The sequence below is a fragment of the Coregonus clupeaformis genome, chromosome 14 (genome assembly GCF_020615455.1).
Source record: "Coregonus clupeaformis isolate EN_2021a chromosome 14, ASM2061545v1, whole genome shotgun sequence".
In the NCBI taxonomy this organism is placed as follows: domain Eukaryota; kingdom Metazoa; phylum Chordata; class Actinopteri; order Salmoniformes; family Salmonidae; genus Coregonus; species Coregonus clupeaformis.
The window spans coordinates 19955964-19982764 of NC_059205.1; the positions used below are offsets into that span (position 1 = coordinate 19955964).

General features: G+C 45.8%; 1 protein-coding gene across 1 annotated transcript in view; it reads right to left on the reverse strand.

Moving 5' to 3' along the window:
- Window positions 1–523: 523 nt before the first annotated feature.
- Window positions 524–26801, reverse strand: part of LOC121581290 (junctional protein associated with coronary artery disease-like) — a 43283-nt gene continuing 17005 nt past the window's right edge. The window contains exons 3-4 of the mRNA XM_041896811.2: window positions 21191–25530; window positions 524–1607 (exon numbers count right to left, since the gene is read on the reverse strand). Of these exons, the coding sequence (XP_041752745.2) occupies window positions 1573–1607; window positions 21191–25530 (4375 nt within the window). The 3' untranslated portion in view covers window positions 524–1572. The remainder of the gene's footprint in view (window positions 1608–21190; window positions 25531–26801) is intronic.

Below are 26801 nucleotides of genomic sequence, written 5' to 3' on the forward strand. Positions count from 1 at the left end.
CATTGACTATTTTGTGCACTACTTTTGACCAGGGCCCATGGGGCTCTGGTCAAAAGTATTGCACTATATAGGGAATAGGGTGCCATTTTGGACGTATACAACGAGATTCCTGACAATGGTTCCCAGCTCCACTGACTAAACCACAGCTGTTTGTATGACAATATTGCTCTATCTTGTCCATATAATTCTTGTTAACAACTCAAACTGGCACACTCCATGCCATTATTGCTTCCTGAAATTACCTGGGAAATAGAGCTATACACCAGAATTTTTACATTTAAGTTAACTACCCAGAATGGTCTTATATATCCTGATCCAGCCTATACATCTAAATACAGACGGCAACTCCTAGCCTGGTCCTAGATTTGTTTGTGTTCTTGACAACTCCAATGCTCATTGTCAATCCAACAGGGTTGGGGTCAATTCCATTTCAATTCCAGTCAATTCAGGAAGTACACTGAAATTATTTTCAATTAGGAAAACTTGGAATTGGAATTTGGTTTACTTTCTGAATAGACTGGAATTTAAATGGAATTGACCCCAACCCTGCAACCCAATGAGTGACAAGGAGTTGACATGATAGCACAAACAGACTGACACTCAGGCTAGGCAACTCCCTTCCCCCCATAATGTAGAACCAATGCCTCAGAATACATATCACTGATTTACCATTATGCCACATAGGTAGGTATAGAGTGACTCTTCATAGAAGAGCTTTATGGGTTATGATTTCAGTGTGCGGGAAAGCGACGAGACGGACAGGCCACAGTGTATCAAAATAATAATAGACTGATTGATTGATCTATTAATCTGAAAATGAAAACAGTTCTCGAGCCAAAGACATTGATGTCCAATATAATATATTTATTCTCAACTCTCCATAATAACAATAAAATGTAACTATTTTGGTGTAATCGACTCTGATTGTAACAGAACAGCTTTGATGATGCAAATATTCTCCCTATGTTGTTGCTACTTGTTGTGTAAAACATAAGTACTTACATTTATATCTAAACAACTCGCCCATAAACAAACAGAATCATACAGCGTGTGAACAGAGTCTACTAACTGTATTCACTATCGACATTATTTTTGCATAATGTCTACCAATGAAAAGCATCTGGGAACGTAGAATAAGAAAGGAGAAAGGACAAGCCGCTACAAGAAAACTAGGAATTCAGTCCGAAATGGCACCCTATTCCCTATGTAGTGCACTACTTTCTGGGCTCTGGTCAAAAAGGGCCCTGGTCAAAAGTCGTGCACTACATAGGAAGTAGGGTGGCATTTGGGCCGCATCCAAGTAGAGGATGGGTTGAGGAGAGGTGAAGGGGAGGAGGGGGGTTAGTTGGAAGCTGCCCCTAGGTGGGGGAACACCTCCCTTTTGGCAGTGGAACACTTGGTACTCTTAGTACTCAGCGATGCCGAGGGTGAGGGGGTACACAATGCTCTTGTCGGAGAAGAAGGCCATTTCTGTGTTGGGATGAGATGAAGGCATTCTAGTGGGCAGCCAGGTCACAGTGTTGGAGGGAGCTAAACCTCTGATGGAGAAAGATGACGGGCGTCTCAGTCTCTCTACACTTTCTCCACTCGGCTTGGGTCGTAGGCCTCTGGTATAATACAAAGAAAGAAGGGATACATTTAATCATTTATAGTAATGTATAGTGCACTACATTTGACCAAAGCCCTCTGGGCCCTGGTCAAAGGTAGTACACAACATAGTGAATTGGGTGCCATTTGGGATGCACCCTATATTATGGGCAGTGGCATGGCCAGAACATTTAGAATGGGGTGGCCAACGTGGGGCACAGACCAAGTTTAGGGGGGCCATAAAATGTTGAACCTTAATCGATGCAAGGTGGATTTTTTCAATATAATTATGATTATCAATGCATTAAATGCTTCAGCTTAGGTTTCCCTGTTAAAATAAATCAATTACAAAAATAATGTTACAGTGTTTGCATTCAAGGTCCGAATTATACCGTGACATTCAGGGGTCTCTGTTTATTTGTTAAATATTTTTTTTGTTACCCCTTTTTCTCCCCAATTGGTAGTTACAGTCTTGTCCCATCGCGGCAACTCCCGTGCGGACTCGGGAGAGGCATGCATCCTCCGAAACACGACCCCGCCAAGCCGCACTGCTTCTTGAACACTGCTCGCTTAACCCAGAAGCCAGCTGCACCAATGTGTTGGAGGAAACACATGCATGCGCCCGGCCGCCACAAGGAGTCGCTAGAGCGTGATGTGACAAGGACATCCCAGCCGGCCAAACCCTCCCCTAACCCGGACGATGCTGGGCCAACTGTGCGCCGCCTCATGCGTCTCACGGTCACGGCCGGCTGCGACATAGCCCGGGATCAGTAATGACGCCTCTAGCACTGATCAGTGCCTTAGACCGCTGCGTCACTCTGGAGGCACCGGGTCTCCATTTTTTTTATGGGACCTCCTATGTGTGCACGCGAGTTTTAGTAAAGACATGTAATTTAACTATAAAAATGTATTACCATTTAATGTGTCATGAACACAACCAGTCATTATGTTTTAATCTGATTGCCAAACAAATCATTTCAAAAGTAGGTTAAGTAGGTTCCCTGCGCACGTTCAGGCTGAATCTATTTCACCGGAGAAAGCATCCGAGCGAGGCAAACAGCGCCCCTCTGTGTTAGTATCTGTAGCCCATGATATGACACTGTCTGGCCAAAAAGATATGACATGTCATACTGTTTTTGGCCAGACAGCATCAGATACATGGGCTACACATACTAAGACAGAGGGGTGCTGTTTCGCTCGTGTGGATGATTTTTCCGGTGAGATTGATCAGTCTTGGTCAAAATTAGCAATATATTCAGAGACGACCTATCAGATCTCAGAATTTCTGTGGGGGGCCACTGGGGTGGCCAATCAAACATTTTAATGCACTTTTCTCGGATTGGGGTGGTGGTCAGACACCCCCATATGGAAAACATCCGGTTGACACCAGGAGAACCAGGGACCGACTCCTGCCTCACGGAAGGCCGATTTTGATGCACTTTTCTCGGATTGGGGTGGTGGTCAGACACCCCCATATGGAAAACATCCGGTTGACACCAGGAGAACCAGGGACCGACTCCTGCCTCACGGAAGGCCGATTTTGATGCACTTTTCTCGGATTGGGGTGGTGGTCAGACACCCCCATATGGAAAACATCCGGTTGACACCAGGAGAACCAGGGACCGACTCCTGCCTCACGGAAGGCCGATTTTGATGCACTTTTCTCGGATTGGGGTGGTGGTCAGACACCCCCATATGGAAAACATCCTGTTGACATTTTAAAACATTTTAAATAAAGATCAGTGGGGAACCATCAGGGCCTTCTAGGCCATCAGAGAATGCCTAAGGATTTATAAAAATGTATAAATCCCTTTAAAAAAAAATCTAATTACGTTTTAATTGCTATTTCATCTTTACAATAATTGTAATAATTTTCTGATTTCATCTCTTCAGTTTGTGTTGGAAAGAGAAGGGTTAATACAGAATATAAAAAATTATCCAATCAGAAAAATCTAGCTAGCTCAGCCAGCCATTGGCTAGGCAGAAGGCCTCTGCCATTCAACTGTATTAGAGCAGAATTTTAGAGTGACAGTGGAATGAACCAATCACATTTTGACTTGAGTGGGACCGTATTTTTTTCTCCAAGGCCTAGACACCTCACTAGTCAGAGCGCAAGAGGTAATGAATTCATAATACAGAATAGCAGGCTGATAAACAGCCAATACAGTAGGTGGCGGCAATACACTAATAGGTTGTAGTCTACCATAAAACCTGAGTGCATACAATAATGTATGCACTCACTACTGCAAGTCACTCTGTATAAGAGCGTCTGCTAAATTACAAAATTGTAAAATGTAAGAATGTAAGAGCGTGCAAGAGAACATGATCAGTGTCACAAGCAGTAGTTTTCCCACGCTAACATGCTGACTACACCGGGCACGCATGCTGATTTTGTCCATCCACACCAGACGCGATCCGGGACACGCAGGTTGAAATATCAAAACGAATTCTGAACCAACTATATTAATTTGGTGACAGGTCGAAACACATATGAAACATTCATGGACATTCAGCTAGCTAGCTTGCTGTTGCTAGCTAATTTGTCCTGGGATATAAACATTTTGTTGTTATTTTACCTTGAAATCTACAAGGTACTATTTTCTGGGAGAATATCGACCCATTTTGAGTCACACAAAATAATGTGTTCTCTACTCCGACAATTAATCCACAGATTAATGGGGAAACGTATTTAGTTTCTGGTCTTCTTCTTCTTCTGTGGACTTTATATGGAGGTTGGCAACCAACTTTAAGCTACATTACCACCAACAACTGGACTGGAGTGTGGACCTCAGTTCATCTTTCAATCACCCACGTGGGTATATGCTCCTAAAAACCAAGATGGGAGAGGTGGGACTTGCAGCGCATCAATGGTAATAAATAGAACCAAGTTCTATTTTAGCTCCAGGCTACGCAGGCGCTCATTGATGCATGAGAGCAGTTTGGCTGTAATTATTGAATAACATTTATGTGTACATTTATTTTGCAGCGCAAGCAACGTGGCCAGTGTGGTCAGCATGTAACACTAGTAACGTTAACTAGCTTGTGTTGTAGTAGTGTGACAATGGCGATGGCGGCTGCAGCAGCTGTTATCAACTTCAAGGTGGATGTTGTTGCTAAGTTGTTAGCATCACCTATTTCAAGACTAACTTTCAAACTTTTTTTTACAAATTATCATAATCTGGTGAGTGGCACTGTTTTTTGTTGCAGATTACTTGCTGTTAGCTATCTCTTTGAAAATAATGACTGTGAAACATTGTTGCAATTCAACTTTAGATCATGGGCTAGTGTGATGAACGTGATAAAATATATTTGCAATGGGAAGTAATAGCTGGTTTGTTAATTAAATGCTTTTGTATTGGTATGATTTCATGGGGCCTACTGGAGTGAATGGGATGCTTAATCTTTAACATTATTTGATGCTGTTGTAACAGATGTTAATCATACTCTCTTTGCGTTGTGTTTAGTTTAAAGAAATCACCCCAGTCAGTGGTCCCAGTTGATCGTTATTTATTATCTGTGATTAAATAGGAAACGGCATGTTAGTTGTGCAGGGCTTAATGATGTTGATGGCTGTCGATGGTAGAATCCCTTGCATCACATTTTCATACTGGGGAGACCTAACGTTTGCGATCTCCCTATCTGCAAGCGCGGCCAATAACAACACGCCTTATTTTCATCGGAATTGAACCAACCAATAAAAGTGCTTGAACATTAAATACACATTTCTTTAGAGGCAAGTGGAAACATAACCAACCCTGTTACATTCTCCCCTGCTGAATTCCACTTGAATACTATAAAGAAATAATAAAAACAAAATGAGGTATGCAATACCTTGCAATATATATGTCACCAAATATTCCAGCGCAAAGACTATTCTCTAAAGAGAATTAGGGGAATTTAAAGACCCCGTAGGAAAACATGCCTGTTACATGTTCAGTACACTCTGTGACAATAAGAACCTCAGACAGAAAAACCTTGGCCTACTTGACCTCTGACCCATTACCTCCATAGGGCCTCTTGAAAGTAAAACAAAAAATGGGCTAAAGACCTTGAAATCTACAGGCCAACTTGGATTCTAATCCTACACCCGTGCAGGTATTCTAATGAACTCTGTATGAAAAACCCTCTGTGTCTGCATAGTCTCTATGAGTCTCACTGGGTGTTTCACGACCAGCCCCTGACCTGACAGGCCTATCTGAGTTATCATTACGGTTAACCTGTTCAACTACAACCACCATTGGTGGGTCACTGCCCACAGTCGGCGGATAGTCAAGGTCAAGGGTTCTGTAACTGTTGCTGGAGCTTGTGCTACCAGCGGCATCTTCAGAATGTGATGAGTTCTGAGGGTCCCTCGCCAGTGACCCATCTTCCAGCACATCTGGGGCATCTTCTTCAGAGGGCTCTGACTGTGTTCCACCAGAGGTCTGCTCTGATACCCTACACTAGTCATCTCACCCATGTCCATTTCTGGTATATCGTTCATGGATGAGGCCTCCATCTCCTCCCTCTGATCCTCACTGTCTCCCGTATTAGGTGTCTCCAAGGCAGTGTCCGGGAGAGGCAAGAAGTTTACAGGCATCATCAGATTACAGTGGACTGTTTTCTCCTGGCTGGTCGACATGTTCTGTATCTTGACGATGTGGATGTCACTATTCTTCTCCGTAACAATATAGAGGTTTGTTCTCCCAATGATCAGCCAGCTTCCTCTTTCCACGTTCACCCTTATTCGCCAGCAGCACCCGATCACTGACCTCCACAGGAGCTCCTCTTATCTTCCTGTTGTAGAGACCTGCATGCCTCTTCAGCTGTTTGGTTTCTGACACCTGTACCGTCTCCATGGCCTCCCTCAGGTCTCTCGTCAGGGACTTGATGTACCCGTCATAGTCTACAACCTCTGAGTCTTGCAGCACGGTACCAAACATCATGTCAACAGGCAGACGTGGGGTTCTCCCAAACATCAACTGGAAAGGGGCTTGGCCCGTGGTTTCATGGACTGTACAGTTATAGGCGAAGGTCAACAACTTCAGCTTCTGGGGCCACCTGTGCTTCGCTCTCGTAGGTAAGGCCCTGATCATGTTTCCCCGCGTTCTGTTGAACCTTTCGACTCCCCCGCTCCACATCGGATGGTAAGGAGTCATGTGCGACTTCTGGACTCCTGCAGCACAAAACAACTCAGCAATCTATTTACTTTCAAAGTTGGCCCCTTGGTCGGAATGGATACGACGAGGAAAACCATACACACAGAAGATGTTGTTCCACAGCTGAAGGGCCACTGCTTTAGCTGAATGGTTCGGACACAAGAAGGCATGGGCCATCTTAGTAAAATGGTCAGTGACGACCAGAACATCCAAGGACTTGTTGTTGGAGTCTTCAGCAGACCAGAAGTCCACACACACCAACTCGAGGGGCTCAGTCGTGTTGATGTTCTCTAATGGAGCTCTGGACTCTGGCTCGGGGCCTTACTGAACACACACCCCTTGCAGCTCTTGACGTACTCTCTCAAATCAGACTCCAGACCTTGCCAGAAGAACCTCCGTCTCGTCAGGTACAACGTCCGCTGTTACCCCTGATGACCGGCTTCATCGTGTACACCCTTCAAGACTGTCGCCCTCATGGAGGTGGGTACTACATACTGGTATGTCTTCTTCTTTGACAGTGAACTTTTGGTAACACGATATAGTACACCCATTTTCAGAGTGAGCTTCTCCCAGGTCTTCAGAATCCGCAGAGCCTCGATTGGTTCCTCCTAGAAGGTCACCGGCCCCTGTCGACGTAGTGCGTCATCCTGACGCTGCTTTGATATCAGGTCATCACGGGATGGCACTAGTGACTGAGTGAGCTGAGGCAGTAGCAGCGCACAGTTCTGTAGACCAGCCTCCCCTTGTGACTTCAGGACTGCTGACACCACTTCCTTTGACAGAGAACCAGGAGAGGGATAGGAGGTAGTTTGACAGTTCATGACAGTTTCACAGGCATCTGCCTTAATTGACGGTGAGCAGTGGTTCGACCAGCGGAACACATCTTGCACCTTCTCAGCATGTACTCCCGCAGCTTCTTCCAGCAACGCCTTGTATGGAAACCTTGTGATGCGGTGGAGAGCGCTCGGCTGCACACATGGCAGTCTACTGAGTGCATCAGCAATGACATTCTTGGGACCGGGGATGTACTTGATGTCAAACTCGAATGGAACGAGCTTAGCAACCCATCTCTGTTCACAGGCGTCCAATTTGGGCTTGGACAGGATGTACGTTAATAGGTTGTTGTCTGTCCATACAGTAAAAGGCTTGCCCCTTAGCCATTGACTAAACTTCTCACAGACAGCCCAGCGTAAAGCAAAAAACTATAACTTATGGGCAGGATACTTTGACTGTGCATAAGTAAGTGATTTGCTAGCGAATGCTACGGGTCTGGCCGCGGATCCATCCTCTGGCACCTGGGAGAGGACAGCACCTAAGCCATTACTAGATGCATCTACAGACAGCAAGAAAGGTCTACTAAAATCAGGGTGGGCTAGCATAACCTGATCGATGAGAGCTTGTTTCAACTGACTGAAGGCCTGTTTGCACTCACCAGTCCAGTTTGCTGCTGTGAGTTTCCTATGTATTCCTTGTCTCTTCTTGCCCTTTTACATGGCGTGGTGCCTTCGTCCCAGTTGTCAGCCCATGCAGCGGCTTAGCGATGGTGGAGCACCCCTCAATGAACTGCTGGTAATAGACTATCATTCCGAGAAAGGACCGAATCTTCCCCTGGGAGGGCACGTCCGTGTTATCCTCCATGAGATCCTCCTCTGTCATCACTGCAATAGCCTTCACTTTTTCTGGGTCTGTGGCGACACCTCCTTCACTGATGACATGCCCCAAGAACCGCACTGACCTCTTCATGAAATGGCATTTCTTTGGAGCCAATTTCAGATTATGGGCTTTGAGACGCTCAAAAATGGATCCAAGTTCTTCAGTCGGGGCAAAAACTAGCACATCGTCCAGGTAACAGAGAAGGCTAGAAAGATTTGGATCCCCAAAAACGCTCAACATCATCCTCATGAATGTGGCTGGACTATGTTGCAAAGCCCTTGTGGAAGATGGTTATATTCATATAAACCAAAAGGAGAAGTGAAGGCTGTAAACTTCTTGTCGTCTTCATGCACCTCCACATTGTAGTAGCCTGAGGTCAAATCCATTGTAGAGAAGAAGGCATTGCCACCCAGGGCCGCCAGAGCATCAGCTTGGTGAGGTAGAAGGTGAGCATCCTTTACGGTGCGAGCATCGAGCCATCGGAAGTCTGTACACAGTCTCAGATCGCCAGACTTCTTCCAGACCAGCACGAGCGGGGAGGCACACTCACTGCTGGATTCCCTGATTTATCTCTCGCTCTTCCATCTCATCCGAGGCCTGCCTGAGCTTGTCATAATGGTTAGGGGAGAGCCTACTGTAAGGTAGCCTAGAAAGCTTGGTGTCACTGAGTCTGATGCGATGGACAGTAGCCTTCCCGAAATCTAGTTTTGTGCTGGGAGAAGATACTCGTAGCGGGCTATAAGCTGAACTAGCTTGGCCTTACACTGTTGCGACATCTGAGTGGACTCAATGTCACCTAGCCCTAACTCGTGCAAACACTTCACTTGTCACTCTGTGCGGTTTGACGTCACTGTCAATGGTCAAGCTATCTGCACTACCAAGTCTGGATTGTCATCTATTTTGTGTACCTGCTGCACCAGGGAGACTGGCGGCACAGTGGGCCCATCTATATAGTCAGTGTCAAAGTCCTCTAATGCCATGCAAGGAAAAACGTCCGCTATCTTGGCATTGCGTCTCACTGTTACTGGCTTTGGTGAGGGATTGATAACTTTGACAGGGACCCAGCCATCGCTCCACAATGTCGCTACTGTTCTCCCCACTAGAATGTTTTTCGGTCTTGAGCGTGCCCTCGTAAGCTCAATAACAACAGCACTGCCTGCGGATACATTTTGAGGGTACACAGCCGGCCCCAGACCAAATGCTCCTGCATAGGCTCCAATGTGACTGCCCGCTTCAGCCTTACCGTGCCCACTCTTTCTGGCACTTCGGTTCCTTTCCATCTCTCTACATTAGCCAGCAGAGCAGACAGAACAGTTTGTCATCTCCATTGTGTTCAGACGATGACATCTTCTCCCAGAAGTCACCAGTTGTCTTCAGCTCCCTGATGAGGTGTTTAATCACGTTGCTGCCTAGGATGAGCTCATCACGTTGACCATCCACTACTAGAATAGGGACAGAGACACTGCTGCCATACACAGACAGATTCAATTCGCACACACCTACAGGGTTGGTCTTCAACCCCTGCAGCCAACCAACACCACTTCGGTCGGACTGAGGGAGCCACTCTTAAGCACACCTGCTTTCTCAAGGCGTGGCACCACCGTTGAGCTCAATGTGCACGCCATAGACCCGCTTTCAATCATAGCGCTCACCTCTATAACATCCCCCAGTAACACACTAGTATAGAAAAGTTCATTGTTGTGGACCACTCTCTGTGTATTCTGCATAATTACTTTTTAGTTTGACTTAATTTCATCACAAATCTACACCACTATCTGATTGGGGCACCTCACAAGGCCCAGCACTTCCCCTAACCCCGTGCGGGCCAGCTAGTTTTCCTGCCACTGAGCCGTGTTGCTGTTTGATGGAGCGAAGGGAGTTACCGATGAAGCGCATGGACATTCTTGACGTGTGTGCCCAGCTGCATAACAGAGGAAGCAGAGGTGGTGTGAATAACAATGATCTATTGTGCTGTGATTTGTGTCCCCACACACTTTGCATTGCAAAAATGAGTTCTCCCTTCTCCTGGGCCTCCTCTGGAAACGGTTATCATAGCCGCCTACAGGTTGCTGTGGCCTCTGCTCCAAGACCCGTTCAAGCATGGCAATCACACGATCCAATGCCTCGGATGAGCCATTTGTGGGCTGTGGCAAGGGGTCCAGGCAGTTTACAACAGCCGACACTGGCCTACTCACTTCCTGCGTCAGTGTGGTGACCAGTGGGGGCAGCCGCAAGGGACGTGGAGCCTAGTACTTCCTCTGGTACTCCTCCAGCCTGCCTTGGACCTCCGCAGCCGTCCACTCATGCAATGGTTTGCACATGAATATGAATGACAGCTCTGGGTTCGGACAGTGCTTGATGAACATGACAGTCAGAACACGTGACGGATTGTCTAGCTCCTTGTTCTGGCTCTTCAAACAGTCCTCTGCCACCTCTATGGCCCTGTTCAGTCTAATCCAGTAGTCAAATGGGGTCTCCCCTTCCATTGGCAACGTAGAATAAACATCAGCTAGGGGCATGTCAGAGTTGATTGTGTCGCTAAAGTGATGCTTCAAAATGTCAAAAACCGGTCTAGGGCCCTGGTTTAAGTCAACTGGGTTACTGCGTAGGCTTACTCTGACCACATCCTGTGCCCGACCAGTCAGCTTGCCCAAAACTTCATCTGACCTCTCCTGCCCACTATAGCCCTTCTTCTGCATGTAGGCTAACATGAACTCCTCCTACTCATACACTGTGCATTTCTCTGAACCATCCCCCCTAAAACACACTGGTTCCCTGACATCATTTTTTACCACTACATTTAGACTACAAGCTGTCCCCAACCTTGGTACCACCAACATTATCATCCTTCTGAAGTCCCACCCCATTTCCCATAACCTTTGATTCTAAACAAGAGGCAATAGGTCACTCCATAGGTGAAAATATCTGCTTAACAATGCCCGCCAGGAAATCCATAGGACTAGGTGAAACTGGCTCAAATGCACTGAGTTGAGGTAGCTCTAAATCATGTGGAAGGCGCACACTTGCCTGTGCAGTTGACCTGGCCAGAGGTGTGGAAGTGAGTGGAGAAATCGCTGCCCTCCTACCCACTGACAGTGAAGGGTTAAACATGAGAACTCCTCTCCCAAAACCAAAACTCTCCATGTATTATTTTTTTTGGGGGGAAAAAATTAAGTAAATAAAAATCTATATCAATATCAACACACTTATAAAATCAGCTTGAATATAATGCACTCAAAATAAAAGTTCAGTGGTAGCTGCACCAGTCTCTAACAAGACTAAGAATCGACACAGAATCGAGTGGCGCAGCGGTCTAAGGCACTGCATCTCAGTGCTTGAGGCGTCACTACAGACACCCTGGGTCGATTCCAGGCTGTATCACAACCGGCCGTGATTGGGAGTCCCATAGGGCGGCGCACAATTGGCCCAGCGTCGTCCGGGTTTGGCTGGTGTAGGCCGTCATTGTAAATAAGAATTTGTTCTTAACTGACTTGCCTAGTTAAATAAAAATGTTAACACAGAAAAGTAACAAAATGCTCTCATAAATAGCTCTGTCGCCACCGTGTGGCGAAAAGTGGCGTCGCCCTCACGTTAATTGGCGTCGTTAAGTATATTATATTTCCCCCATTCCGCTCGTGCGGAACGCGAAACAGTTCATATGCACATGCTAGGCCTCCGGTGTGCATTAGCACCCATGGTACTTCTTGAAGCCGGCTCGCGGATCCCTCCACGCGACATCCAGCGAAGACAAGACGACGAGTCTCTGCACCAGTGTAACATATGTTAATCGTATTCTCCTTGTGTTATGTTTAGTTTAATGAATTCACCCCAGTCAGTTGATCGTTATTTATTATCTGTGATTAAATAGGAAACAGCACGTTAGTTCTGCAGGGCTTAATGATATTGATGGTAAAATCCCTTGCGTCACATTTTCATACTGAGGAGACCTAACGTTCGCGATCTCCCCCTATCTGCAAGCGGGGCCAATAACAACACGCCTTATTGAACCAACCAATAAGAGTGCTTGAACATTAAATACACATTTCTTTAGAGGCAAGTGGAAACATAACCAACCCTGTTACACTGTGTGTGACTGCTGTCCCCTGTGTGTCAGCCATGTCTATGTGTTTGACCAAAATTGGCTATCCTTCAGCGCCATGGAGTGCACAAGTATTACGGTGGCTGACCTTTCAGCACCATGAGCCTGTCACCTTTGATGTGTTTGATTCATTCATAATGTTTTATTCATTCATTCACCAGAACTAGAATGGTCCGACTACAGAAGATATCATGTCTGGCGCATTAAGTGATACTATGTTTTCTGTTATTTACTAGATTATATATTTTTTTATACAACAGAAGATTTTTGGTCCCTCTGAAGACCTAGGTTTGCCACTGATCGAAATAATATTTATTTTTTTACAAACCCAGGAGCTTGTTGTGTTGAATTGTATTGTGAATTCCATTAGGCTATGTGATTACTAAGTGTCATTCCAGTTTAAAGATGCACTATGTAGAAATCGCTCTGCCATTTCCTGGTTGCTAAAATTCTAATAGTTTGCATAATTTCATTTTATGTACAAAATAAGCAAGTATAGTGTAGAGAATCATTGTACCATCTAAACTGCTGTGAAATATATTTTCCATAACCAAAAATATTGTATTTTCAGCTGTTTGAAGCTGGTGTACAAAACCAAAAGACGCAAAAAAATAAACCTAAGAATAGGAAACAAAGAAATTGTGCACATAGAACAGATCTACCGCTTCTTAGACTTGCTTTCAATGAGAATGACAGATCTATAACACACATTTCTATGTTATTTTGGTCGGGTCGCCCAAAAAGTAACATATTGCAGCTAAGTGTTCTGTTGTGTGAAAGTTTGATGCCGATTAAAAAAAAAAAAAACTTGTACAATGATGAAGTCTTTAAAAATACCTAAATAAATGCATGTGACATATGAGAATCATAAGTTTCTCTTGAAAAAATATATGTGTGATAGTAAAAACTGATACAATGTATCACATTAACCAAGTACCTTTAAGGCTTGAAAATTATGCAATTTATGCATTGAATTGTAATTAATAAATTATAAATAAATACATTCCTATTAAATAGAAAAAGTGCATTGGCCCAATGTTGGCAGCCTACATGGGGCCAATAATGTGGATATGTTTACTGGGAGCCTATTTGTGTGGTGCTGTCCACGTGCAGAGCTTATGTTCCCTTCCACCACGCGACAATAAGTAGCCAAGTTTATTTTACCTGACTCCTTGCTTATGCGAAAATGGCTAACGTAACAGGATAAATAAAAATAAAGATTATAAACAGGTCGTGGAAACAGGTGCTGTCCGAGTGAAATCCCCGGTTTGGAAGGATTTTGGAGTCATTGTGGACAAGGAGGAGATTCAAAGATGTCTGCAGAAAGAATGGTGTGTCAACTATGACATGACACCTTAAGTTTGAAAAATATTTTGATTATTGAACTACAGTAGGTGTGAAGTGGATTTACATCCGGTAACGGAATTACGGTAACGGAATTACATCATGGTTCTCTGATCTGTACTATACAGAAATGCATAATTATGGATATGAATATCATTCTATTCATATAGATGTATCCTGAATAGGCACACAAAGGTAGAAATATGCAATATCCTTTTTTAGCATATGTGGGCATTATTCTACACACTGTGTAGAGAATTCCCCCTGCTGAGGGCGCTGCAGAACACTTTAATTTACTGTTTTTTTTGTGCACAATTGTTTATGTTTGGCTCTGCTGAGTCTGGCTCTCATGTGAGGAGATATCTTCAGAGCACAGCCCACAATCAGCTGGTGCCCACTTGCCCCACACTCCGTACATGAGCTGATCATGCAACCTCTGGTTGGCAAAGGACATTAGCTGTTCCTGCACTGGCTAATCAGGCCCGACGCATGCTCTTTCATCCAAATAAATGGACCCAGTCGGATGGTCCTGCCTTCAGCACAGATAAGAGGTGGATTTACAGCAGTGTGTTCATGGAGTGCGTGGATAGAAGTGAGTAGTGTTTATTGTTGTTATGGTTGAGATTTGTGTGTGTTTACTATTACTGTTAGTAGCCATTGCTATTATATATTCCCTGTAATGTTATTACGGAGTTATTTATGTTGCATGTTCAGGTAACATGTTTATGTTTACATTTATACAGTCCTTTGTTCTATTTATCGTTATCACTACTTGAGCTATTGTGGTCATTACTCTATTCATTACTTTGCACTGTTGCACTGCTTATATCCATGTTATTACATGTATAGTATTCATTATTTATCTTTCTCTGTACTTTCAGACCATTTCCATACCCCTGTTCGGCAATAAAGTTCCCTGTGTGTGTGTGTGTGTGTGTGTTAACTCTCTGTGAGGTTGCCTTATTCCTCTGACCGGGAAAGGATTTACGTGGGCCACAGACCATTCAAATAGGAGGGGAGTCCCTCACACTATTATTCTAATGAGGTCCGCCACCAGAAAATACCACATTTGGTTGGTCCGGACCGGACCATATCTGAACCAATCATAGACGTCTATGTTTCACAAGTTTGGACATCACAGTACAGCACGGTTGAGTAGAGTTCAGTACAGTAAGTGTTCAGTACAGTACATTATACTGTACTCTACTCTAGTGTGCTCTACTGTACAGTAGTCTACTTTTCTTTACTGTTCTGTACTGTACTGTGCTCTACTGTACTGTGCTGTCCAAACTTGTGAAACATAGACATCTTTGATTTGTACAGATTTGATCCGGCCAGGGCAGACTGACCAAATTTCAACTACTTTATAACATCCATGGAAGTCCTGTCTCGGAGTATGCTTGTTACAGTAAATGGAAAGAGGGTAGGTGGTACAGTGAGGGAAAAAAGTATTTGATCCCCTGCTGATTTTGTACGTTTGCCCACTGACAAAGACATTATCAGTCTATAATTTTAATGGTAGGTTTATTTGAACAGTGAGAGACAGAATAACAACAAAAAAATCCAGAAAAACGCATGTCAAAAATGTTATAAATTGATTTTTCATTTTAATGAGGGAAATAAGTATTTGACCCCTCTGCAAAACATGACTTAGTACTTGGTGGCAAAACCCTTGTTAGCAATCACAGAGGTCAGACGTTTCTTGTAGTTGGACACCAGGTTTGCACACATCTCAGGAGGGATTTTGTCCCACACCTATTTGCAGATCTTCTCCAAGTCATTAAGGTTTCGAGCCTGACGTTTGGCAACTCGAACCTTCAGCTCCCTCCACAGATTTTCTATGGGATTAAGGTCTGGAGACTGGCTAGGCCACTCCAGGACCTTAATGTGCTTCTTCTTGAGCCACTCCTTTGTTGCCTTGGCCGTGTGTTTTGGGTCATTGTCATGCTGGAATATCCATCCACGACCCATTTTCAATGCCCTGGCTGAGGGAAATCACCCAAGATTTGACGGTACATGGCCCCGTCCATCGTCCCTTTGATGCGGTGAAGTTGTCCTGTCCCCTTAACAGAAAAACACCCCCAAAGCATAATGTTTCCACCTCCATGTTTGACGGTGGGGATGGTGTTCTTGGGGTCATAGGCAGCATTCCTCCTCCTCCAAACACGGCGAGTTGAGTTGATGCCAAAGAGCTCGATTTTGGTCTCATCTGACCACAACACTTTCACCCAGTTCTCCTCCATCATTCAGATGTTCATTGGCAAACTTCATACGGCCCTGTATATGTGCTTTCTTGAGCAGGGGGACCTTGCGGGCGCTGCAGGATTTCAGTCCTTCACGGCGTAGTGTTTTACCAATTGTTTTCTTGGTGACTATGGTCCCAGCTGCCTTGAGATCATTGACAAGATCCTCCCGTGTAGTTCTGGGCTGATTCCTCACCGTTCTCATGATCATTGCAACTCCACGAGGTGAGATCTTGCATGGAGCCCCAGGCCGAGGGAGATTGACAGTTATTTTGTGTTTCTTCCATTTACGAATAATCGCACCAGCTGTTGTCACCTTCTCACTAAGCTGCGTGGCGATGGTCTTGTAGCCCATTCCAGCCTTGTGTAGGTCTACAATCTTGTCCCTGACATCCTTGGAGAGCTCTTTGGTCTTGGCCATGGTGGAGAGTTTGGAATCTGATTGATTGATTGCTTCTGTGGACAGGTGTCTTTTATACAGGTAACAAACTGAGATTAGGAGCACTCCCTTTAAGAGTGTGCTCCTAATCTCAGCTCGTTACCTGTATAAAAGACACCTGGGAGCCAGAAATCTTTCTGATTGAGAGGGGGTCAAATACTTATTTCCCTCATTAAAATGCAAATCAATGTATAACATTTTTGACATGCGTTTTTCTGAATTTTTTGTTGTTATTCTGTCTCTCACTGTTCAAATAAACCTACCATTAAAATTATAGACTGATCATTTCTTTGTCAGTGGGCAAACGTACAAAATCAGCAGGGGATGAAATACTTTTTTCCCCTCACTGTATGTGTCAGGGTAGGTGTCAGTAAGAGCTGAGAGAGAGAGAGAGAGAGAGAGAGAGAGAGAGAGAGAGAGAGAGAGAGAGAGAGAGAGAGAGAGAGAGAGAGAGAGAGAGAGAGAGAGAGAGAGAGAGAGAGAGAGAGAGAGAGAGAGAGAGAGAGAGAGAGAGAGAGAGAGATCACAGTCTTGCTTTGACCACCAGATGACAGAAAGAGAAAGAAAACAGTTATGAGCTGAACATAACAGTATGCCAGTGGAAGGGAGAACCGTAGCAGGTGACCAAACTGTGGTTTGTGACTACATTTTAGTCATTTAGCAGATGCTCTTATCCAGAGCGACTTACAGTTAGTGAGTGCATACATTTTTCATACTGGCCCCCCGTGGGAAACGAACCCACAACCCTGGCGTTGCAAGCTCCATGCTCTACCAACTGAGCTACAGGGGACCATGACTACTATGATTTCCCATTGTATCTAAATCAATTGCAGTAATTCTGTTACAGATTTTTCTGTAACCGATTTGGTAACAGAATTACGAGTTTTAATCACTCAATAACTCATAAGCAAACTTGATATAACATTTTTAGGATGGACATTTATATATGCCTTAATTTAAAAAAAATATAGACTCTTAGCTTTTATTTGACATGCTCCTATGAACTTCATATGTTGGTGCTCATGGGTCCTTTTAGATGCAAATGCCCCCTATTAAATACATCTAGGCTATCTGCAGCCTATAGCCTATTAGCTATTTGATTATCTAAACACTATTGAATATAAAGGTATTGTTATGTTCTGTCAGTTATAGGCTTTCATTAGGTAAGAAGAGGGCTAATTAGAAGGCTTTTTTTCAAAGCGATTTGAGTTATTGCATTGTGAAAATAAGAAGATAGGCTTATGGTTCTTAATTCATGGCATGGTTTCCTTTTATCCAAATGTTGAATTGACATGCAGACAAATTAATTCATGAAGGGAATGGGAATAGCCTTAAATCCTACTACTCTGTTGTCATAAAATCAATAAAATAAATGTATGTTATTTGGCGGATCACGGATCGGCTCTCAGAACAATACTATTTGGGTGGATCGGATTGCAGAGAAAAATCTGTCCTGATGTCAGATGGGCCTCGGAATTGATGTGGCCGGCACAGGGTGGAGGCGGCTTTAAAAAACTGACCCCTGCAGGACTCTAGTTTGAAGTGTTTTATCTAGGTACAATAGTCCTCTCTTGTGGAAAGACTCCATAGTAACAGCCACAGTTTCACTGCTTGAAATGCTTGCCTCATAAAATAACACTAGATAATACTAAACACAAAAATAACAATAACAAAACATTAGGTCAGAGCCAAACCATGTTTGCGTTGCTATACACTATACAGTGGGGAGAACAAGTATTTGATACACTGCCGATTTTGCAGGTTTTCCTACTTACAAAGCAAGTTGAGGTCTGTAATTTTTATCATAGGTACACTTCAACTGTGAGAGACGGAATCTTAAACAAAAATCCAGAAAATCACATTGTATGATTTTAAAGTAATTAATTTGCATTTTATTGCATGACATAAGTATTTGATACATCAGAAAAGCAGAACTTAATATTTGGTACAGAAACCTTTGTTTGCAATTACAGAGATCATACGTTTCCTGTAGGTCTTGACCTGGTTTGCACACACTGCAGCAGGGATTTTGGCCCACTCCTCCATACAGACCTTCTCCAGATCCTTCAGGTTTCAGGGCTGTCGCTGGGCAATACGGACTTTCAGCTCCCTCCAAAGATTTTCTATTGGGTTTAGGTCTGGAGACTGGATAGGCCACTCCAGGACCTTGAGATGCTTCTTACGGAGCCACTCCTTAGTTGCCCTGGCTGTGTGTTTCGGGTCGTTGTCATGCTGGAAGACCCAGCCACGACCCATCTTCAATGCTCTTACTGAGGGAAGGAGGTTGTTGGCCAAGATCTCGCGATACATGGCCCCATCCATCCTCCCCTCATTACGGTGCAGTCGTCCTGTCCCCTTTGCAGAAAAGCATCCCCAAAGAATGATGTTTCCACCTCCATACTTCACGGTTGGGATGGTGTTCTTGGGGTTGTACTCATCCTTCTTCTTCCTCCAAACACGGCGAGTGGAGTTTAGACCAAAAAGCTATATTTTTGTCTCATCAGACCACATGACCTTCTCCCATTCCTCCTCTGGATCATCCAAATGGTCATTGGCAAACTTCAGACAGGCCTGGACATGCGCTGGCTTGAGCAGGGGGACCTTGCGTGCGCTGCAGGATTTTAATCCATGACGGCGTAGTGTGTTACTAATGGTTTTCTTTGAAACTGTGGTCCCAGCTCTCTTCAGGTCATTGACCAGGTCCTGCCGTGTAGTTCTGGGCTGACCTCACCTTCCTCATGATCATTGATGCCCCACGAGGTGAGATCTTGCATGGAGCCCCAGACCGAGGGTGATTGACCGTCATCTTGAACTTCTTCCATTTTCTAATAATTGTGCAAACAGTTGTTGCCTTCTCACCAAGCTGCTTGCCTATTGTCCTGTAGCCCATCCCAGCCTTGTGCAGGTCTACAATTTTATCCCTGATGTCCTTACACAGCTCTCTGGTCTTGGCCATTGTGGAGAGGTTGGAGTCTGTTTGATTGATTGTGTGGACAGGTGTCTTTTATACAGGTAACAAGTTCAAACAGGTGCAGTTAATACAGGTAATGAGTGGAGAACAGGAGGGCTTCTTAAAGAAAAACTAACAGGTCTGTGAGAGCCGGAATTCTTACTGGTTGGTAGGTGATCAAATACTTATGTCATGCAATAAAATGCAATTTAATTACTTAAAAATCATACAATGTGATTTTCTGGATTTTTGTTTTAGATTCCGTCTCTCACAGTTGAAGTGTACCTATGATAAAAATTACAGACCTCTACATGCTTTGTAAGTAGGAAAACCTGCAAAATCGGCAGTGTATCAAATACTTGTTCTCCCCACTGTATATGCAAATATATGTGGACACCCCTTCAAATTAGTGGATTCGGCTATTTCAGCCACACCCGTTGCTGACAGGTGTATAAAATCGAGCACACAATCATTCAATCACCATAGACAAACATTGGCAGTAGAATGGCCTTACTGAAGAGCTCAGTGACTTTCAACATGGCACCGTCATTTCCAACAAGTCAGTTTGTCAAATTTCTGCCCTGCTAGAGCTGCCCCGGTCAACTATAAGTGCTGTTATTGTGAAGTGGAAACATCTAGGAGCAACAACGGCTCAGCCGCGAAGTGGTAGGCCACACAAGCTCACAGAGTGGGACCGGCGAGTGCTGAAGCGCGTAGCACGTAAAAATAATCTGTCCTCAGTTGCAATACTCACTACAGAGTTCCAAACTGCCTCTGGAAGCAACATCAGCACAATAACTGTTTGTCAGGAGCTAAATGAAATGGGATTCCATGGACGAGCAGCCACACACAAGCCTAAGATTACCATGCGCAATGCCAAGCGTTGGCCAGAGTGGTGTCAAGCTCGCCGCCATGGGACTCTGGAGGAGTGGAAACGCGTTCTCTGGAGTGATGAATCACGCTTCACCATCTGGCAGTCCGAAGGACAAATCTGGGTTTGGCAGATGCCAGGAGAACACTACCTGCTCGAATGCATAGTGCCAACTGTAAAGATTGGTGGAGGAGGAATAATGGTCTGAGGCTGTTTTTCATGGTTCAGGCTCCTTAGTTCCAGTGAAGGGAAATCTTAACGCTACAGCAAACAATGACATTCTAGACGATTCTGTGCTTCCAACTTTGTGGCAACAGTTTGGGGAAGGCCCTTTCCTGTTTCAGCATGACAATGCCCCCGTGCACACAGCGAGGTCCATACAGAAATGGTTTGTCGAGATCGGTGTGGAAGAACTTGAATGACCTGCACAGAGCCCTGACCTCAACTCCATCGAACACCTTTGGGATGAATTGGAACGCCGACTGCGAGCCAGGCCTAATCACCCAACATCAGTGCCCAACCTCACTAATGCTCTTGTGACTAAATGGAAGCAAGTCCCCGCAGCAATGTTCCAACATCTAGTGGAAAGCCTTCCCAGTAGAGTGGAGGCTGTTATAGCAGCAAAGGGGGGACCAACTCCATATTAATGCCAATGATTTTGGAATTAGATGTTCGACAAGCAGGTGTCCACATACTTTTGGTCATGTACTGTATTTGGCAGTGAAAATGATGCACAAATGTGTAACAAAACATTACATTATTAACCCCTGGTGAAACACTCTTATATTCAGAATAACATGTAACACAGTTCAACATAAAAAATAATTGAATAAATTGAACAAAACACAAATGTATGAAGTAGCTACCTGAGAGAGATGACACCTCATCTTGCAACACTGTATCTTCAGAGGCCTCTCTATCTTTCACTGTATCACTCTGGTAGGAAGCAGGTAGGGTGAGCACGTCCACTTGCCCACCGCCACGCTTGGCCTCCGTCTCCGTCTCTGCCTCCCCCTCCCCAGAGTCTGTGCTCCTGATGCTGAGGCATCTCATGCGCGACACTGAGTCCACCTCCTTCATCCGTGCCAGGCACTCTACCGCCACCCGGTGGCTGGGTGAGGCAGCCAGCTTGTCCTGCAGGGCCTCTATGCGCTGTGAGGGTCCTCTGCACCTCCTTTCTCCCTCCAGACTGTGGGACAGCTTAAGGTCAGGGTTGATGGGGACCGAAAGCGGTAGTCTGTCTGGTGGAAACTCCTGCATACCTGGAGTTTCTCGACCCAGATGGGTCCATTTCACACTCCTGATGTGCTCTGGGTTATCCTGTGGTGGCTCCTTTTCTTTTGCCTCCTTTTCTTTTGCCTCCTGCCCATCAGGAGGAACTGTAGATACCGTTCCAGAGTCCAGTTCCTCAGAATCTGGATCACTCACATGCGTTTGTACTGTCTGTTCGTTTGCACTACTGCTTTCTGGATCTTCTCTAGCAGCGAGTTTACTCTCTGTAAATTCAATCTCCTCTGTTGCCGTCTCGCTAACCCTCTGCTCCCCTGTGACTAAAGACTCTGCAGGTATATCAATCCCTAATATCCTGGCTGCCCTCTCCTCTATGGACTCGTTCTCTGGAATGCCCTCAGCACATTTAAGTTTGAATAGATTGCCAAGGTCCTCTGCCGCTGCCAGAGCTTGGTTGGTCTTCTCAGCAGCGACACTCCCCTGCACGTTCTTATCTATGAGTGACAGCTGCTTCCTCCAATCGCAACATATAGTCTGAGCCTCTGAACGATTTGAGCCAGAGGAAACCTTTGTGTCTCCTTCGCCTTCAGCTGGTTCTTCAGATGTTTCAGCTTCTTGTGGACTGTCACTGTCGCCAACAATCGTCGCACTACTTTGATCGGATAAGTCTGGGCTTGACTCCTCATGGAGCGGAGACATTGGACTTGGTCTGGAAATCTGGCTCTCGCTCTCTTTTTTACAAATGGGGCATTCCTCTACAGAGTCTAAACAGGCACCCCCTGGAGGCTCTGTATCGCAGCTACCACCACCAGGTTTAGATATGGCAGTCAACGTTTTGTTAACCTCTGAGTCTCGGGTCTTTTGTAAAGACTGACATATGTCCTCATAGTCAGGGGGACTCGTAAGTGTAGAGGCGTCCTGCATCGGCTGCCTATCTGCCCAGGGGACTTCGGCTGCAGTGTGCGTTGTTGGCGTCATTGGGCTGAAGTCTCTGGTCTCGCTGGGATCACTAGGAGAGTCAGTAAAGTCACTAGGGCCAGTGAAGTCACATGGTGGTGGTGTCTCCGAAGGCGAAGGGAGGTCTAGCTTCACTGTCCTGCCACTGCAGCTACTTCTCCTCTGCGACAAGTTCGAAACAACCCTGTATTCTCTGAATCCTGTAGGCTTGCGTGGTGGGACAGGGAGCTCTTCTCTTAGCTGCTTGCTGAAAGTCACAGATTTTCTTTCAGCGGGTCTGGAGAAGGCGCTCTTAACCTCCCTGTACTCCGGGTCGACAGACACAGACCAGCTCTCGATACTGTGCCTAAGGCTGCTGGGCTTGCTGAGCCCCGCCTCCCGTGCCAGCCTTATCTTGATCCGCTCAGGGATCTGCACAGCGCCGCTATTGTTGGAAATGTTATTGCTGGCAGTGCCTAGCTCTAGGATGTCTTTGTAGGCCTCGTTGAGGTCCTTAATGCACTGGTCAACACTGGGTCTCTTGCTGTTCTGCTGCTGATCCTGGAACTCTTTGTTGATAGTCTCCAGCTCCTCGATGGCGTCCCATGGCCGCCTGCTGACAGGCTTCAGAAGGAACTGACCGAAGGCTTCCTGCCCACTGCAGGTCGCTGCTGGTTTGGCCTCCTCCGTCGTGTTTCCTGAGGGTGGTGGTGGTGCTGCTGCTGCTGGTGGCTGAGCTGTGCTCTTGTTCAGCTGGCTGGAAATTGAGAAAGTAGCCATCCTGGAAAAGGCGCTGTTGCTGGATGGTTTCAGGCTCTTCACCCCTTTTATAGGATAGCTGAATGCAGTACTGCCCACACCGCTGGGATCTGGGGTGATGACGTCAGAGGAGCCTGGGGCAGGGACTTGAGGGTCTTGTGCTTCCTTGTTTTCAGGGCCTGGAAGAAGGGGAGGCTGAGGTTTTCGGGCTTCTGGGCTAGTTTGGGTCTCCTGGTCCCGGTATTGGTTCCCAGGCCAGGCACCCGAGAGTTTCAGCTCCTTGTGATGGTTTATTTTGGGGGGCTTAATAGGGAGTTTTCTCACTATTTTGCTGCTTGATCTGCTGCTCGCTATGCTACCGGTTAGTGCTTGCAGCTCAGCCTCTGCTGAAGATGTGCTTTGGAGACTTTGGTTTGTTAAGTGGCCTGTTTTGTTCTCACTGAGACTGTCCACTGGGCTTGATGGCCGGACTGGGCTTGGTGGCTTCTCGTCGTTGTTGTTGTTTTGATCACGGGACGTACCGCCCGGCGTTGGAGGGATGGGAACAGACACCAAACAGAATATTGTCTCACTAAGTTTCTTTTTTACACTCTTTTTCTCTGTTTTTTCTGTTTTCTCTGAGTCAGTCTTTCTTGGTTTCTCTTTCTTTGTGGAGTCAGGCTCATTGACTGACTTTTTCACTTGAGTCACAGTTTCTGACACACCTTGACCTTGGTCCACATGCCTGATCAGCTGCTGAGGCGGTCTAATCTGAAAAGCTATTGGATAGTTACCACAGCTCTGATCAGGAGCTACATGGTCTACACTTCCTTTGTTTATTAAACCCCTGTTGCACCATCTAGTACTACTACTGTCGTTGTTATTGAGAGATGTCTTGCGGCAGTCTGTATTGAGAGATAGCCCCTGTGGGGGGGAAAAGGCACTATCATGTGTAGATTGTCCTAAAACCTTAGCGCAGGGAGTCTCTTTGTTCATGTTTCGGATCAACTTGTCAGTGTCAGTGAGAGAATTTCCGCCAGACCCTCCTGAGATATGTCTCACTCGCAGATCATCAAAGGGTAAATGGTGAACATGCCCCAGATGTTCCTTGGTGTGTCCAGGGTTAAGGTTCGGGTTAGCGTTAACCTGTTTTCTGTAGGGTATACCTCGATCCCCGTAGTGTTCCAGCCACGACCCTCCAGTCTGTCCGGAAAACCACTTTCCCGCCTCTGAGCTCATAGGCATGTGCATCTGTATCTGCATCTCCCCACTCCACTTATAGTTTGCCACTTCGTTGCGGTTGATTGGTCCTCCCCTGATTGGGGGCAGGGCTCTCTTATAAGACGGGGGCGGGATATAACCGGGGGGCTCCATACCAAAGATAGCAGAGTGTTGTGCGAAATAGTCTTGTCTTTGCAATTCTCCACCCCTTGGGTAATAGATAGGCCTGTTGTCTTTCTGTTGTTTGGACCCTCCCTGCTGGTCTAGTACAGCTACAGCGAGCATCTCTTGGCTACCCCTAGTCTGCTGGTGTATTTCGTATGATGGAGGCTTGACAGGCCTGCTGAACCTGGGCTTTGGTAAAAGTGCAACATGTCCGACGCTTTGCCAACTGTTCCTGGCCCACCGGTCCCTGCCGACTGCGGCACTGTGGTAATACCGACTATAAGGCCCGGAAAAGACGGTGCTGTTCACGCGCTGTCTATCAACCTGGCCTGGTCGAAGCTGGATACTGACCAAACTGGACTGTGTGTTTGTGTGTTCAGTAGTTCCATCAGGCGACAGCACTCTGGGGAGGGACTGGGACATCCCTCTGGTTCTGGGGAGGATAGAACCAGCGCTCTCTGGAGTCCTCAGGCGGTGCTGCTGCTCCTGAGCCCACCTCTCGCCCTCACCATCCGACAGCTGCCTCCCCAGCCCCACCGCAGGCTTCCACTCCTCTGTGCCCAGGCTCTGGCACTTCCGCTCCCCAGTCACCCCAGTCATTACCCTCAACTGTCCAGGAGCCGCATCGGCCTCTCTTAGCCAGGAGATGGAGGTGTCTTCCCATAGCTGCTTCTGCTGCTTCTGCGTCTTCTCCCTCTCTCCCCAATGGTCCTCTGCGATCAGGGCCTGTGGTCGCCATGCCCCCTCAGAGGCCTTCAGAAATCCAGTGGACGCTCTCAGCTCCCGGCCGTCTGTGTAATCCAGGAGGAAGCTGAAGTCCTGACCTCTCCTCCTCCAGTAGGACACATCCCTCTCCTCCAGCTGCTCTCTTCTCTCGATCTGCTCAGAATAGGTTAAGCTGGGCACGTCGTAGAACCTGGAAAGAGAAGAAAGCACAATTGAGTGGTAGGGTACTGAAGTTATTAATTCATTAATATAAAACATGTAATATTTACAATAAAATCTAAACATATTATAACCTGTAAACATGTAACACTAAAAACCTGGATGTACAGTGAGGGAAAAAAGTATTTGATCCCCTGCTGATTTTGTACGTTTGCCCACTGACAAAGACATGATCAGTCTATAATTTTAATGGTAGGTTTATTTGAACCGTGAGAGACAGAATAACAACAAAAAAATCCAGAGAAATGCATGTCAAAAATGTTATAAATTGATTTGCATTTTAATGAGGGAAATAAGTATTTGACCCCTCTGCAAAACATGATTTAGTACTTGGTGGCAAAACCCTTGTTGGCAATCACAGAGGTCAGACATTTCTTGTAGTTGGCCACCAGGTTTGCACATATCACAGGAGGGATTTTGTCCCACTCCTCTTTGCAGATCTTCTCCAAGTCATTAAGGTTTCGAGCCTGACGTTTGGCAACTCGAACCTTCAGCTCCCTCCACAGATTTTCTATGGGATTAAGGTCTGGAGACTGGCTAGGCCACTCCAGGACCTTAATGTGCTTCTTCTTGAGCCACTCCTTTGTTGCCTTGGCCGTGTGTTTTGGGTCATTGTCATGCTGGAATACCCATCCATAACCCATTTTCAATGCCCTGGCTGAGGGAAGGAGGTTCTCACCCAAGATTTGACGGTACATGGCGCCGTCCATCGTCCCTTTGATACGGTGAAGTTGTCCTGTCCCCTTAGCAGAAAAACACCCCCAAAGCATAATGTTTCCACCTCCATGTTTGACGGTGGGGATGGTTGTTCTTGGGGTCATAGGCAACATTCCTCCTCCTCCAAAGACGGCGAGTTGAGTTGATGCCAAAGAGCTCGATTTTGGTCTCATCTGACCAGAACACTTTCACCCAGTTCTCCTCTGAATCATTCAGATGTTCATTGGCAAACTTCAGACGGCCCTGTATATGTGCTTTCTTGAGCAGGGGGACCTTGCGGGCGCTGCAGGATTTCAATCCTTCACGGCGTAGTGTGTTACCAATTGTTTTCTTGGTGACTATGGTCCCAGCTGCCTTGAGATCATTGACAAGATCCTCCCGTGTAGTTCTGGGCTGTTTCCTCACCGTTCTCATGATCATTGCAACTCCACAAGGTGAGATCTTGCATGGAGCCCCAGGCCGAGGGAGATTGACAGTTATTTTGTGTTTCTTCCATTTGCGAATAATCGCACCAACTGTTGTCAC